The sequence below is a fragment of the Acromyrmex echinatior genome, chromosome 14 (assembly GCF_024713525.1).
Source record: "Acromyrmex echinatior isolate Ae372 chromosome 14, ASM2471352v2, whole genome shotgun sequence".
Lineage (NCBI taxonomy): Eukaryota > Metazoa > Arthropoda > Insecta > Hymenoptera > Formicidae > Acromyrmex > Acromyrmex echinatior.
The window spans coordinates 8,743,717-8,761,271 of NC_141865.1; the positions used below are offsets into that span (position 1 = coordinate 8,743,717).

Genomic DNA, 17,555 nt, shown 5'->3' on the forward strand with positions numbered 1-17,555 from the left:
TAAACGCAATTCTGATATTAAGCGTAAATTCGTGTTCGGAAGATTTGTAATGGAACAAATTCAATTTGAAAAAGAATTATCTCTCTTTTACGACATGACATTTTGTGAATATTTTTGTCTGCCCGTTGGGAGGCTGGCAGTTCTAAGGTTAATAACCGCGGAGTAAGAACACAGCAGAATATAAAACACTTTACGGAAATTTTTTAAGAGAAGGCAAAGAAAAAAATGCCCTTGACATTTTGTGGACATCTGAGAATTACGTTTGGCGTGGAAGCGACTTCGGAGATTAAAAGTTATGGAGAGCGGTGGATTCGTATGAAAATGAAACAAGTTTTACAAGACTTCTCTGAAAATGTCTCTGTCAGGAAGGATATTATTCTTCGTTCGTCCCAGTGGATTCGAAATTATTACTACAAGCAGCCAAGCGTGTCCGATGTTCGGAGCTTAATTAAATCCTAGGAATCGTTCCAGTGTTAACGAATTCTCGCACGAATTTCGCATTCGCGAAATATTTCAACAGTTTCGGAACGCGAATAACCGGTTAGAATTAACGCTGAAATTTACGGCGAATTTCTATCGCGGAAATTTATATCGGGAATTGGGTTAAGGCCATTTTTGGCGCGTATGATTCGCAGATAAATTATAAATTACGATAAATGGCAATTACTACAATATGCTGCCAAGTTCTCGAGAAATTTATATTATTGCCGTCGAGTTGTAAACTTCATTCTTTGTTCCATTTACCGATGATTAATAATTGCAATTAACTTTAATAATAAAAATTAACGGAAATATGAATAAATGAAGAAACATTCTGAAGTCAAATCAATTGTCCGATAAAATTTATACTTTTAAAAAATAGAAAAAAAATTAAGAAATATCATTGGAAATTAGCCTGAAGAAAATAAATAAAAAAAATTACCATCATCGTCTTTGAACTGTGTCCAAAGTTCTGTAAGCTGGGCGATTTCTTCTTCAGACCACTCTTTAGGTAATCTCTTTTGCACTTCAGCTCGCACGCCCTAATTAATTATGAGATTTAAGAAAATGGGTTAGATTACTTACATCGTTCGTAATGGAAAAAGATTAAAATATTTTAAATCTACTGAAAATTTCCGTAACATTAAACACAATCATTCTTAAACTTTTCTAGAAAATGAGAAAGTTACCAAAATATAATAAAGTAAATTTTGTACTCAATATTGATTCGGCGATTCTCTGATACTGTAATTAACCGGATGCTCGATTAATTACAGCAAAGGCTTGATAAATATCGATATCTTTATACATACATATATATAAATTAACACCCACACACAGCTATTCAACCCCTATATATAATCTTCTCAGAAGGTACTTTGCGCATAATCTCCAGACTTGATGAGACAAAGCGTTCCATGTATAATCTTTGGAGAAGCTTCTAAGTCAGTAGGCGTATTTAAAAAGAAGAACTGGATCGCTCGTTTTCCAGCGATTACGCTCCACCCTCAGCGAAACGAGATCTTTAAATGACCGTCGGAGCAATATTGCGATTTCCACCGACTAAATGAATGTCAAATGAATACTCGGCCGTAGTTTCTACTTCGACCGTACTCTCTTCGTTCAAAGAGACGAAACGTACTCACGCATGAAATTATTTAAATGAAACGCTTCCGTAGCTAAGCCTTTCTATAGGAAAGTCTTGCGAAGAAATCGATAATACGGTGGAAGAAATGTTTCCGCCGACGTAGCCACCCTCTTTTCGCTAGTGACTGCACGCTTGTGATTAATAGCGAATTAAGGCCGGAGGGGAAATAAATATTTTTTTTCTCTTCCCGATCACGACTGGTTAATGTCGTGAAACATTATCGAAAAATTAATCATACTCCATGCTACTCGATTTTTACGACAAAACAATTACTTACGTCAAATATATTTCGCTTAAATAAAATTTCAATAACATCTGGGAGGCGTATAGTTTAATAGATTGCACGGTCGACAGCATTGTTTTAAATAGCTTTGTTTTAAAATAATGATTATAAACTGCACGCGCCAAAAACGTCTTCTGAGTGAGCAAAATTTTTTGCTAAATCTCTTACGTTTCATCTACAAAAAGCGTAGCGGAATGAGATACAGTATTGTGTATTGCATCGCTTATCCTTCGCTATGCTTTTTTCCCTCTCTTGTTAGAAGCTTCCCTACAAACTCAATTAATTTCAAGTTTTAAATAAGCCGGTAACTAGTTAGTAACTCCTCTGCCGCAATAAGAAGCTTGATTAACGCATTCCCTTTATCACCGTATTGCACCGTGTATTTTCAGAAGAAAAGAGTTATAACGAAGGAAAAAAGGAACATTTCCAAGCTTAGCAAGATTAATATACTTCTCGGAACGTTTCTTTAGGAAATGTTAATGATTCAAAAAAATAACATATTAAGTTCTAAGGCTAATTAAACAGCAAATATTCCTGCGATTGTAATGATTCTATTGTAAGTTTGTGCTAAACTCTTTATAAATTAAATAAAATGTTTCAATTCGACCTTTGCTATCGAAACAAAAGTTATAGAATACCATCTCATAACACGCGCATTTACAGTTCAACAAACACAACAAAACGCTTGAATCATGTTTCCTTCGCGTTTTCATAGCCCGAAGGGTGATGCAAATGTTTATACGTATGTTGTAAGGTAGAAAGCAAACAAAATGATAGCTTTTCTCAAGGAACCAAGTTTTAGGGTCGCCAAAGTTGACGAAGGGGTCGCACACAGATATTTTCCATACTCAGAAAAAGACTCTGGTAGAAGGAACACGCAGTTCGTGTCGGAAAGCTCACGCAATGGTGGAAGAAAGAGAAACGAAGAAAGGAGGGTAGAAAGTCTCACCCCGTAGAAAGGTATTGTCTCCGGAGAATTTACAGTTCCTGCAGCAATTCCCGGCTCCATTTTTTGCATATGTTCACCCCCGTCAACGCGAAGGCAGTCTAGAAACTTATTTTCGAAGCCGAGCAAATGGTCCCTCTCGGCCCTTCCAAAAGATTCTCGTAAATCATTGATCTTGTCAGACAAAGCGCAACGAGGATTGCCGCAGGGCTCATGGATGAACCGTTACTTTTTTAAGAGGAGGTACAGAAATTTGTTTACTGAATCTTTTAGAGCTGTTTCTCCGAGAAAGAAATATTACGTTAAAATAAATAAATTATTATCAGAAAAGATTCGAGATTCATTGCTTACCTTTAGCGTTTTACGTTATAAAAAACTACGTTATATTTGCGAGAAAAAAGTGAACTGACCTTAGAATTGACGATCAAGCACATCTCCTTGAGTTTCTTAATGATGATACGTCGTGTTCTATTTTCATTGATGATATGGTCCAATAGCCAATCGATTAAATCTACAAATTTATAATAACATTATAGTTATCGCATGAGTGATCCAGTTTAGAGTAAATAGAAATATTTTTTATTGATTTAGACAATAATAATTAAATGTAAAAAAATGTTAATTAAACAATGCACTGAACAATTACTCATTCCTTGCATCCTTGTCTTTTATTTATTGCGTAATAAAAAACTCTGTATTTTGGACACGTTCTCGTAAAGGGCACTAATTTATCGAGTTCAACGATGTGTGTACGAGACTTCTCCGTGAGAAATGGACGATATAAAGAGTTTACCTTGAGGATATTTGTTAGTCTGATGCTCCATGAAGAGGGTACGTAGCTCGTCCTCTTCCGCCTCCGTCCAGGTCGCTCGTGAAACTTTCTTGTTAGTCGTTTCCGCGTTGTAACCATCCACGATTTCTGTCGCGTCGCGGGTAGTCTTCCAGAAGAGTAGCTCCATATACGACTTCCGGTTCTTCTGGGCGACTTCGATGAAACGGCGGATTATGAAGACCGCGAACTTTTGGAGCTCCTAAAGCAAGAATCGATTTTTCTGCTGCTCAACGAGTCCACTTCTGTGGACCATTAAGCCCGATACAAGGATGCAATAAAAGCTTGCTGGTGAAATTTATTGCGCAGTACAAGAAAAGAATTTTTATCACTAAGAAACCATCTTATCTATTCTTATATACGAAAGGCGATAAAGTGTGACATCGCAAAGAAAAGAAAATTTGTCGAGGAAAATATTGGATTGAATAATATCAAAAACGTTAATGATTTGGCAAATTTATAAAACATATACAGTGTAATTATTATAGTTAGTTACGTGATTCATTCTACATATCCTTACCTTATGTGCAGGATCCTTTGACTCGAGGATTCTTTGAAAAATTCGAAATATGGATGCTTGAAATATCATGCCCGGCATTTTACAATCCCAAGCAATCCGATGTAGCATTTTTACAACATAGTGATTAAGTTCGATTGTGTTGTTTTCGAATTGTTGCATTAGTAGTGTTAAAGCCTTGACGATCTTCACATTGGCGAACCTTCGAATAATATATCATTTTTATAAAGATGCTATTTATGTTTCATCGCGTACAGAATCTTGATTCACTGAATCAGAATTTCTTTTTAAAAAATCAACAAAAGAGTTTGAAAAGCGCAAATAAATAATAAAACCTTATTTTTGTTCGATTTTAAATAAAGCTTTAGACAAAACTTTAAGAATTAAATTTAAAAAATCAAATTTTTCTTTGAGATTTATTTAATCAAAATAATTAATGTTGAAAAATAGATTGTTAAAAAATGAATAAACAATCTATAAGTAAAAGAATCGATGATCTTTTACTTACAGATTGTTTAATCAATTTTTTTATGTTTTTAACAATTTGTTTTTTAACATTAATTATTTTGGTTAAATGAATCTCAAGGAAAAATTTGATAAAACACTATTATTACACTATTATCGCACCTTTGAAGAAATTCATCCAATTTAAAGTTAATTTCTTGGACAACAGTTTCTCTTTCTTCTTCTTCTTTTTCTTCATCTTCATCCTCTTCTTGCTCATCTATATCAAAAAGTTTACGTACATATATGTGTGTGTGTGTGTGTGTGTGTGTGTATGTGTGTGTGTGTGTGTAAAATATGTAAACTAAATGTTAATATCTTATTAAGAAATTTGATGTTTATTTACTTTCTTGATGGTTTTCAGAATTTTCGATGTCTTCATCCACATTTATCGTTTCTTGAATTTGCTCTTCTATCACTAAAAATAAGATACTTTTGTTAAAAAAAATATATCTAAAAAATTCTTTTGCTAACTTAATTGTTACTAATCTACTATTTATTTGATCAAGACTTTTTATCTTTATTATAATCTGCAAATTTTGAAAATAATAGGAATTTCGATATGTAAATCAGAATACATAAAGTCCCTTAAAAATACATTGCGAAACATTTTAAATCATTGTGAAAAGTTTCCTCTGAGCACAAGTTGTTGCCCTAAAGAAAGCTTCCCACCGCCCGAAGAATTCAGTTTGTCCAAGTGACGGTGACGGTGGTGCTATTTCAGCTTAAAGTTTTAATTGTCTCTTCTCCGCGGTCTGCTCAACTCGAAACAGTAATTTGAGATAAAATAAAGCGCTCGTCCGACCTGCCGTGTTTTTATCTCGGATTTTTAAATGCTTCATCCCCGTTGATGTATTAAAAGTGTTAAGGAAACTTTTGATCTATCAGCATGGAATATGTATATATACATACATACATATGTACAAAATACATATATAAATACACACACACACACACACACACACATATAGATGTATATACATATATACATATATTATTAAATATGTAATACGATTTCAGTTCGCTGATAGATTTTTTAAAAACTTTTTTTTCATTCTTACCATTAGGGAAATTTTTTCTGAATAGCATAGAATGACTCGCAATGAGATAAAAATTCTCATGGTAGAAAATATATGTTAAGAAAAAATTTATTTTTTTCTTCTTACAAAAAAAATTTTTTTTTTTCTTTTACAAGCCTCAAAAATTTCATAAACCTTGGACAAAGTAACAACACCTATCTAGTTTAAAACTGGTTTAAAAATGTGCATCGCTCGCTTTGTAAGAAGATGAGAGTAATCTTAAGTTTATGCATCTTAAACATAACTTGGGTTCGACAAGAAGCGAGAGAGATAACTTCTTCCATGATTATATTAGATTGGCCGAATCATCAAATATACCCAAAGGATTGTGTGCTAAACGCGAGAATTACTGATTCAAGCACGACCAACCGTAGAGAAGAGCTTACAGCAGCTCGTTGCGTTCAACTATCGATCGTCCTCCGCAATTTCTCTACGATACATTCCTACGCACAATGTATGCGAGAATGCATGTACATACGGTCATGAGTGTGTATGTATGTGTGCGTGTGTATGTGCACACATATACACGCGTATGTACAAAGAAGCCCTGCAACACGTGGTACGGTCGCACGAGCTCGTTAAGCGGTTAATACTCACGTTTCAACACTCTTCAAGCATGCAACTTGCATATTTCATGAATTAATTAGCCACACACTTATCAACCGTAATAATCACATGGGAGCTAAGGAAAAACATTGCATTTCGATTTTGTTTTCAAATACCTGTGAATAATTCTACAATATTGTTAAATTCTGCAGTTGTACTCTCCGACCAATTTGGAGTTGATTTTTTCACGCTCTAAATCCGTTTTTTATACGCAACGGAAAATAGTTGCACGGTAGAGAGTCGAACTATTCTATACGTTTGTACACGATTCTTTTATTTTCGAATTTGCAGGTTGCCAAACTTTCCTCGTTAGTCACTCTGTCATCAACTTTTTACGTTGAACATTTTTATCATGTTAAGGTAAACAAGCATCAGAGACTATGGAGCTAATATCGTATATATTAACAAGTATACGATGAAATGCGCGAGTAGATAAGAACTTCAATTTAAACGAAATTTCAGAAAAATATTTTAGTTAAATCAAGTTTTTACTAATACATAGAACTCGAATACACGTATCTCGAAATAGTGCGTTTACTTTCCATTCTAACTTAACAGAAATCTAAAATACAATAGGTATTGCAATAAGTGTGTAAGAATAAGATTTTAAACTCGAATTTAATTATAAACTCGTCCAACTTTTTGAAGCATATAGATAGAGATCATAGCGACTAATATAAATTCATGTTTCAAAGCGAAAACACGCTTGGACAAGCGATATCGCTATAATCATAATTGTAAATTAATTCGATCGACGATGCGTAACATCCGGATAGTAATATCTCGTTAGACTCGAGACTGCGACGTTCCTCCTTGCTATTAAATTAGGCATTATCGTTGGCGCGAAGACGAGGGGCACATTATGCGATTGTATTACCCAGGTAATAAGTGTTGTCTAACGTACATACAGTAGCTAGGTAAATGAGGTTGCAGGTGGTATATCAGAAGTTGGGCGGTTGAAAATAATAGAGTCAGGGGTTGGGAAGGCAAGGGGGGAGGGAAGGAAGGATGACGGAGGATAGGAGTGGATGGGTTTATCACGGCTGAGACCAAAAGCCCTAGTACGCTACCTCGATGTAATTTGTGAAGAGATAATAACCATCGTCCACGGGACTACCGTCACGGTGTTGAAGAATTTTTTTATTTGTATTACGTATTGCATTTAAAAAAGGTAGTCTCCGATGGAATTAAGGTCTCTACTCAGCGATTTTTCACCGAGCCCGCACATTCGATATCTATTGTACAAGCGCAAAACGGTCGAAAATTAAATACTAGAGAGAAAAAAGATCTTTTCCATTTTAATCTTTTTTATTATTTTGTGTATGTATTAAAAAAAAAAAAGACAAGTTTTCAACGATATGGAAATCTGCACTTATGAGATTTTTTTAGCACTTACGAGATCGCAGACTTTACCGATACTTATAAGCGATCAACAATTGTCTCGAACGATTGAAAATTGTATTCTATTGAAAAAAAAATCTTATCCATTTTTTATGACGTTCCATATTACAATTATAATTTTTTCTTGTAATCTTTATGGTACCATTGCTTCCGTATAATTTTCAACCGTAAATGGAAAGTGATATTTCGGACATTCACATTTACCGAGATGTATAATTTTTTCACGAAGGATGAAAAGTTAACAGTGGAATAGAAAATGGAAAATTAAAAGATAAAATTTTCAACGATGGACGTATAAACCGACTTCCTTGGCAGGAAGTTTCAAATTTAAAAGAACCGCAAACCAGTCTTGTAAACCACTGCTTACTTATAGTTTGATAAGACTCGTAACCCACTGGATGAATCGATGAAGAAGTAACTCCTTGGAATCGAAGAAAAGCTATTCCGATGTTTTACTGGTTCACGACGAATTCATTATTGTGAGATTTCATGTTCCTGAGATTTATGATGCCATGAAAATTGCGGAAATTATAACCTTGATAACCTACGTTTCGTTTCTCCGTCGCACGGAAATCCTTGATATTTTTGAAACGAAGAGGAAATGTCCAATGTTCATCTTTCTGTAATTTCAGGAAAAGGAAAAAGAAAAGAAATCTTATTCGTTTCCTTAAATCTTATCCGCGTTCACTTGTTTCTTAGATCACTTTGCTTAGATCGATGAAGCAGAAAATATTCATGGTGATGGTTGAAAAAAAGAATAAAAAAAAATATTTTACGAAAAGAAATGCATTTGAAATTACATTGCTAGTACTTTATTCAATAAACTTTAATGGAATATTAATTTCTTCGTCTAATATTTTATAAGATAAAGATTTTAGATACATTTCTCTTAAAATACAATTTTTGTTTTCTATAACAACTATTTGCATCATGCATAGAATATTTCGTAAAGAATTCATTGAAGAATGGAATTCATTATCGATAAAGCCTGATTGAGTTAGTTAAATAAAAAAATTGCAATAATTACATACAATACAATTCCTCGCAATAAAATATCGTTTCTCGCGTATGAAATTCAGTGGCGAGAGAAATCTATCTAGTAGTTTTATACGAATTGAGGTCACTTGCGGTGTACATTTCGAAAGTTATTTCTCTATACGTGATGGACAGGGAAAAAACTGACAATTGAAGAGGGCGATGACCGGTCAAAGAGGGAGGGCTTTATGTTCGCAATGGCCGTATACGAAATAGTAACAAGGATCTCTATGAGGTCGATTGAGGTGTTTATAGCGGTTTGACGTTATAGATCTAAACTAAAGTCCGCAAGCTGTGCGGACCCGGCAACCCTCCTGAATTCGTCCCTTCTTTAACCAATCTGCTCGTGACTCGGCGTGCCTGGTCGAAATTTTGGTATTCAACGATCGTCACAGTCCGGCGCTACTATTAGGCCGGTAACTACTTATTCAAACCGGATCGCTCGAAACGCCCACCTTTCTCCGGCAGTTGTTGTTAACGCGATCACGTCTCCCTGGCGAAGTCCCCTTGCCTCAATCTCCTCGCCCATTCTGACCTAGCCTTTTTCCGTAACGATGCAGCTCAGATCTCTCCTCTCTTCCGTGCCTTTCACCCTTTTCTTTTCTTCTACCCTCGTACCGCATTTCATCCTACCCCCGTTGCTGACGTTGTTTAGATGCAGTTTTATTGTGCCCCTAGGGTTCGTTGCCGCATTCCCCGGAAGCGGCATGACGTAAGCAATTCCTGAACTGGAGAAATAGCGGACGGGATCGCAAATATACAAGCTTTGGACGACGTATCTCTACCGTATTTCGAGAGTTTCATTCGTCTCGTAACGGGAAGTAAAAGAGCGAAAGAGAAAGGAGGTGAACTGCGCGCGTAAGCAAAACGCCTGCTGATTTCGTAATTCGTAATTGTTGATGAAATGTCTCATTTATTATAATATAACGATGTATTATGTATATATCTTATTAATCAATTTTTAATCATTACTAATTATTAATTATTGGTAACATAATTTGATAATAAAGAAGCGTGTTATAATTTATACTTTTTAATCTATGTAATTTTATATGCAATTAAAAGCATTTTTGTGGTACCGTTTGTAATATAACATCGAATTCAAGTAAATGTTTTGTTAGAGAAAAGCACACGCAGGAGGCAAGCAAGAAGTGTATAGCATGAATATAAAAAAAAAGAGAATAAGGTTCGTATAAAAATAAAATTTTCCGTGAAACATTACATTACATTATAAGTCGTTTAAGTTTTCATTCAACGTAAATCCGGCAGAAAATTAGGATAGCCAGAAGGCACGCGGCAGGCATAGAAGCAGAACCATCTATTAATAATTTATAGTAATGTGATATTGATCCGTCTGGCTACCTTCCACCGGATTGACCGCTACTAAAGCTCCTATACCAGCATCTCTAAAACATATGTATATATATATATATATATATATGTATATCAATAATATTAGTACTTTGGCGATGCGTATGATTATCCAATATTAAATCGACTTAACTGTTGGGATAAACATCCAATTTATCGATTATTTAGCACAACAATCTCAAATCCAGAGCAACAAACACGATGCCAATAACATGAATTTTAGAGAACTAGACACACAAAATTTAGAAAATTAAATAAACAAACGAAACGTGATTTTTCAAAAGCTGCTGTTATTGCTAATAATTGTTAATGACAATCGATCATTAAGACCGATTAACAAATTTCGTGAATTTATTTTCAAACGAAAATAGAAACATAAAATCCATTTTTTATATTTTCAGGTATCAATATTTTTACGGAATATTTACCTTAACTAATGAAAGTTTTTGCGCTTTAAAGTTGAAAGTTGATGTTATCTGTAATCTAGCTATTCCCTTTTTCGTTTTTCATTAGCACTGAATACGTTCATTAAGTTAGGTAAATAGAATTCAAGCTCGAGTAGCTATGCGAACGGTAATTCTAAAATAGATCGCTGAACATCGCAGTTGTATTCTTTGACCAATCTGAAGTCAATTTTCCCACGCAGTATTTGCTCCGCATTTCGAATCGTGACTTTCATTTCTGTTGTTTCAGGTGCGTTTTATCGTCAAATGTTTTTACATGAAAAGCGTTAGTAAGAGCTGCCGGGATTACGGCAAGTGATTTTAACGAGGACGTTTCTGCTACTATACATAGCTGCTAAGTAATCACGCTGCTGTGAAACCCCCCTTTCGCTTTTATCTCAAATTAAAACTTCGCTTCAGATGGCATGCCAAACTAATACGTCAATGTTGTCACTCGTCCTAGAAGCTATATTTTCTCTGCGTTTAGTCATTCTTTTTTAACTTTAACGTAGCATCACAACTTTTTATAAATTGTGTAAAGTCAAACATTTTTCTTGTGCTTCGTATTTCTTGTGATTCGTTGATATTAATTTCAAGTGTTCAAATTATAAAATATGTTTTTTTTAATCCAATAAATTATTGTTCCTAATATCATTGTTTCTATTTTGTTAGGTTCATATAAATATAAGACAACGTAAAGCGTTAGAAACTAACGATTTCAAGAACCACATTGTTGGAATAGCGACAAAATTCTTTTATAGTTGAAGCCTTTTATGGGACAAATGGGATACTACTGCGGGATCCTCTGAAAGAGCAGAGGGACAATTTCCCTTTGTTTTTAAACGAAATTTTCAATTCAGAATTTCGAATCGTAAATCAATTCTTTCTGTAATTAATTATGTTTCATCATACTATATATAAAGATAAAATTGTTGAAAAAGTGATGTAAAGTGTGTTTTGAATATTTTATCACAAATATCAATCTCCGAAATAAGACACATCAGAAATAATAATATATAAAAATAATGTAAAATATTCATTTTCCGATTACTTCATTTTTATATATAGAATCATTCCCTAATTTCATCATTTCCTAGTTTCAAAATTTGAGTATCTCCGTTATTTTAATCTAAATCATAATTTTGATCTAAATTTTTAAGATGTTTACTATAAAATAATTTGCAAAAAATATTTAACATGAAATTTGGAAAATTTTTATATTTATCTCTTCCTCTATAAGTCTATATCGAAATTTACATTTACACAAAGTTAAATATACTAGCTTTTCTCACCCAAATCATCAGCGATAAGTCAAAGGTTAACAATTTGAAAAGATTACGGGCATTTCAGTATTTTCTAAATCCAGAGCGTCGAAATTAGAATGACCCATATTACAACACGTATTCACAATTTGCACGATAATTTTCAGCTATTAATTGAGATAATTAAGCGACCTGACGCAGACGCGAACTAAACTAAACGGAAAATACACTCGAGAGAGAGAGAGAGAGAGAAGTACTCGGGAAATACTCGATGGCGAATAGTGCCGCACCTCGTATCTTGATAATGACCGTGGCGTGTCGTGCCGTTCGCCGTTGGAATTTCCTGAAAGCCTCTTTACGACTTTTAGTGTTTACTGTTATATTAACAGCGGTTTGCAGTTGTTGCGTAATAGCAGATTAACTTTTCGTAATGTGTCATTTTTCTCTATTAAGAAGAGATTCACGAAAGCTCTTATACGCCGTCAATGAAGTGCCTGTATACATATATATTTTATATATATATATATGTGTGTGTGTGTGTGTTTTGTGTGTGTGTGTGCGTGTGTGTATACTTGGCTGTTCATATTACGTTACATTACAAGCAACATTTCGCGATGACGTCGTGTATATTGCATTCCATGCTTCAAAAGTGATACAAGCAAAGAAACCAAGACTGCGTTATTTCATTCAGTTAGTTACAGAACTTGACATATATTTGATCTACGTACAAAAATGGGATACAAATGGGATGTGTATACTCGATCATCCTGGATATTTGCTTTCGAAATTTTTCAACTTGTTTTGTCGCTTTTGCTTGTCGATTGTTATTAATTAATAGAATGCATTGTTTCGAATATAGAACTCTCTCTTCTGGAAAATATAGTAAAAATTTCATACAAAAATAGAACTTATTTTTCTGTCAAGCATATTTCTTTCATAGCCTATTACGAGCTGTAAAACAGTAAAATCACCAATGAAACGTCCAATTTCGCGTTAATTAAAAAACTTCGCGGAAACCAGAATGTCTGCCAACACGTATTGTCAGGAAAAGCAAAAACGCGTTATTCTTTTACGAGAACGCCGACTGTTATTTAATTCTTTCTTTACATTTCTATCTCTCATACATTCAACAAGATCATTATTCAACAAGATCATTACACTGTAATTGTAACAATACCTCTTATGATACACGTTATGGTATACATAACAAACAGAATTTTCTTTTAACATATGACAACCAACTTATATACCATAATTAAGAACAGTACAAATGTTCGCAAAATAATAATATAGGTATATATATATATATATATATGTATATATATTATACAGAAACGTTGCTGTCCAACTTCTTGCAGCATATGCATTTCTATCGTGAGCAAGAAATATGCAAAGTCTGTGATAAATCGATATCGAGTTCAGTGCATTCGCTCGCATACAAGAGGGAAAGAATGGAAGTAAGAATTGATTGCCCTTCGGAACGGCATTTCATGTTGACGGAGGTAATTTTGTTGGGCGACATTCGTCCTAGCTGGTTTTGGAATTGATCCAGAGAACGGGAGTCCGATAATATCATTTTAGTAACATGAAATAGCCACCCATTATAGTGAGCACGCGGAAATGAACTCCAGGCCAAATGCTATAATAAAGAGAGTTTGGCAAGGATTTTTTTTTTCGTGCTTGAGGGTCGACCCTATTCTTAAAAATCATTAATTCAATACGTTGTACAATCTTTTCTTTTTTTATGTGAGATATTGATCACAACTCTTGTTACACGTCCTATTTTGAGTTTCTCATTAACTGAAAAATTGAAATAAACATTTTATATCATCAAGTGTGACAGTATCATTAAATGTGTAATATTTATTTTTAGAATATAACGGATTTTGCACAAATAATCGCACGTTTTTCAATATATCTCCTTTTTCTCGATTTAATTTTACATAGGCGCGACAAAATAAAACAAAACTTGACCGATCAGGGACAGAGAAGAGCACTTTTCTCCCCAAAATCAACAGAACGTAGAATGAACAAGCGTTTGCAGCGTAACCTCGATCGCTTCGAGAGACTATCGAGTTACGGCGGCGTTCCTCGTGTCCGGCATAATCCCAGCCAAATCTTGATACTGTATGCCGAACGTAAAAGGGGTCTCTGTGGTGTCGCGGTTGCGAGATACTGGCAAGGGGTGAAATTGACCGGTGTCGTTGCCACTTGAGAACCGTCCGGCAATTACAAGCTATCCCTACGGCCCATTGCTATTGCTGGCTGTAGGTTGGCGTCGCTGGTTGGTTGCCCGGTTGTCTGCTCATGGATATACATACCTCAGCATTGTTCCTACAGTGCCACCCTCTCAGCCCGATGCTCACTCTCTCTCCGTCTTCCTCCTTCCACCACTCTGATTTTTCTCCTTCCCTTTACTCGCTATCCCAACGTGTCCTACGTTCAACGTTCTAAATCACGGCTATCTCTTGGCTTAACTAACAATGCGCTCAGCGACACCGCGCTCATGCTCGTTCGTCTGCTTATTATCTTTGGACCTGCTTTATCTGCGCCCGCATAAATGGAAAATTTTCATTGCGCCGCGCGCGAATTCCCATTCTCCCAGATTGTTAGTCAGAATGCCAACCGACGCGAACGGCTATCCAGTAGCACAGTTACGTCATCACCAAAAATTGTGTGCTTTTATCATTTCAACTATTATATTTTACGAGACGACGCGACGAGCGATTTAATCAACAAATTGCTTCGTTTAAGATATACATAGGGATACACAAGGAAAAAAATTTGATAAGATATATTTTGCAATTTTTTTCAGTAAGAGAATTACATATTAATTTAAAAACATTACTGCTTTAGGCTGCTTTTCTTTTAGAAAACACAATCGATACAAATCGTTCGATCTTTATTATTCATTGAAGGATAGAACGACGTTGTGTCGACTGTGTCTCCTAAAAGAAAAGTAGCTATAATGTAACCTTTAAGAATTATTATCAAATTAATTTATATATAGGTATATATTTTTTAATTTAATTATAGTCGTACAATCTTTTCTCTCACAGCTTTTCTAATGTGACGCTCGTGGTAATAAGAAAAAAAATTGTATAAAGATCAAACAATAATAAGACTTGGCGTACATGTCCTATCATGAGAAAAAAATTCTACCCTAACATATATCCTAATATTTTCAGAAGCCAAGAGTCGCGTATAATATAATGTTCAATATAATGACTTTAATAATAAAACTTTACGATATCGTAAATATATCATCCTTCTTTTTTATATAAAAACAACGTAATATCACGCGGAAGGTAGAAAGCTAGCTTTTATAGAAGAATGGCGTCCTGCGCGATATACGAGCCGTGGTAGACAAAGAACACACTCGCATACAAGACGTACTACAATGAGATTACCTGCTTATCCGTACCTAGCTTCCAGCAGCTATTAACCAGCACGACATAGAATCTCCAAGTATTTACTCCATATATTTACACCGGCCAAATTTACCCTAAACAGTATGCAACGGTTGGCAAACTCGAGGTAAATCGGGAATGTAATGTACTCGAATGTTAGATAAATTTTACGAGAACACTATTATTCCCGAGTGCCGCCATACGTGTAAAGACGAGACTCATACCTACATACAGTAATTACATTTCGTTTCGTTACATTTATAGCAATAAATCTTGATAATGACAACGTTTAAATTTTATATTATTATGCCGAACGGTTGACGACGGATTGTACATCGACCGACATTCTGGTCATAATAATTCTAAGTATAATTATCGCTTGTATGCAATATCAATGCCCATTTTATTCCCCTCATTACTTTAAACGATAACAGGGTTTCTATGGTAACCGATGCATTCGCAATATCGGACCGCGTGGTATTGTTAATTACGCCGCTTAATAACAGTTGTTATCTGTTGGTCGCTAAAATTATTGGCTCTTTACAGATAACAGTAAACGATTTCAGAATGTTAAAAAGTTACGGTTAACAATTACGTTATTAACAGACAGATAATACAACGCTTAATGTTCTCAACTGATCATGATATGCGAAATAAATAAAAAAACGGTGACTATTGATCCATGAGCAAACTTGTTATACATCACGGTAGAGTGAAGGATGCGAGAAAAGTCCGAATCGTGAGCGACGTAGGTTTTCCCTGGGTTTCTCAGACAAGAACAAATAACGTCGATCCCATCGCGGTGAATCCAAGTCGGACAGGGTTTACCATGTCAGTAAATGGCTGATGGATAAGACTGCTCAGGCCTCCGTCGTAGATCAAGGAGACGTTTCGGAGTGGAGAAAGATTTGGATAAAAGGTTCCTAACAGGCCGTTAAGGACACGGTTATCCCGTAAAAGAAAACGCGACCGGTAAAAGAAAACGAAAGGCGGGGATACTGTTGAAAAGCGATTTCAACGACTTCCCATCACTCCTAAATCTTCGCGACTTACATTCATGCATCTTTTATGAACATCCGGCTCCGCTTAGAATGTTTGCAGATATCGCAATCGCATCTACTAGGTTTTTTTATATTGGATAGTTTTTTTTTTTTTACATCGGATACAACATTATTATTGGAGTAATATAGATCGATTCAAAATGAGGTAATTTTTTTCGGAATGTTAATTGTTATAACTCTTGGTTACTTTAACTGGAAAGGTTTCGCGACTATGTTCGTTTCATGAACGTGATCTATTACCGTGATTCGGTAATAGATTGATGAAATGATTTATCATTTTAGTGAATTAACGAACCGTTGACGGTGTACAATACCGCTGTTTCGTACGCTACATTCGTCTCGTTGCAGTTGCACAGTTTCGCACGCGGTGTACAATGCGCGGTGTTTAATTATTGACGCTTTTAGCGAATACGCGGTATGACTAATGAAACGATAAGTACGCCGGGAATTCAGTCGACCATGACTTCCAGCTGCGTTAGTTTGAGCTTTGTCCTTCGTGGGTTACGTTGCAAACGAATCGTTATTAATTGTTGCGACTGATCGGCGAAATACCGCAACAACCAGCATGTTATGCTACCGTAACAAAATATCGATTTCCGCTAATGAACACCGGAGTTTTGAGTTACAATGTTTTTTGTGGTTGACGACCGCATTTAAACGCGAATCATATAAATACTAGATAATGATTTATTTTTTTAAAAATATAAATATTTTGCTAGTCTTAATATTTCCTATTTTCCTTTATAATGAAAATGTTGTACTTTTTATTTCAGTAAATATGACAGAAAATCAATTTATAATTTACGCTACATATATACGCCGAAATAATTCCGCATTTTCTATTTTGTATCCCATGTCAGTTTCCTCATGGTGCGAAAACGTGCCAATAAATTTTTATTGCTATTTTATGATAACATCGCGCGGATCTTGGTGAACCGATCCGTTTTAGTATAATGGTATCATAAATCACATTTTGCGATAACCAGACAGTATCGTACCGCTGCCCTCAATGTAATTGCCAATATCACGTTGATGGATTTTTGTCTAGAATGACATATCGTCAATTTTGACCTAATTATTCACTGTTTCTAAACAGATAGTTTGTAGCGCATTATAAAGTTTAATAAATTAAATGCTATACTACGTCTGCAATAAGATCTAACAATTATTTCGAAGTGTTA

General features: G+C 34.9%; 1 protein-coding gene across 1 annotated transcript in view; it reads right to left on the bottom strand.

The window, feature by feature from the left end:
• Positions 1-17,555, bottom strand: part of timeout (circadian regulator timeout) — a 100,279-nt gene that overhangs the window by 5,296 nt on the left and 77,428 nt on the right. The window contains exons 16-21 of the mRNA XM_011060778.2: positions 5,053-5,124; positions 4,830-4,926; positions 4,206-4,404; positions 3,650-3,887; positions 3,267-3,367; positions 923-1,022 (exon numbers count right to left, since the gene is read on the bottom strand). Coding sequence (XP_011059080.1) covers positions 923-1,022; positions 3,267-3,367; positions 3,650-3,887; positions 4,206-4,404; positions 4,830-4,926; positions 5,053-5,124 — 807 coding nt within the window. The remainder of the gene's footprint in view (positions 1-922; positions 1,023-3,266; positions 3,368-3,649; positions 3,888-4,205; positions 4,405-4,829; positions 4,927-5,052; positions 5,125-17,555) is intronic.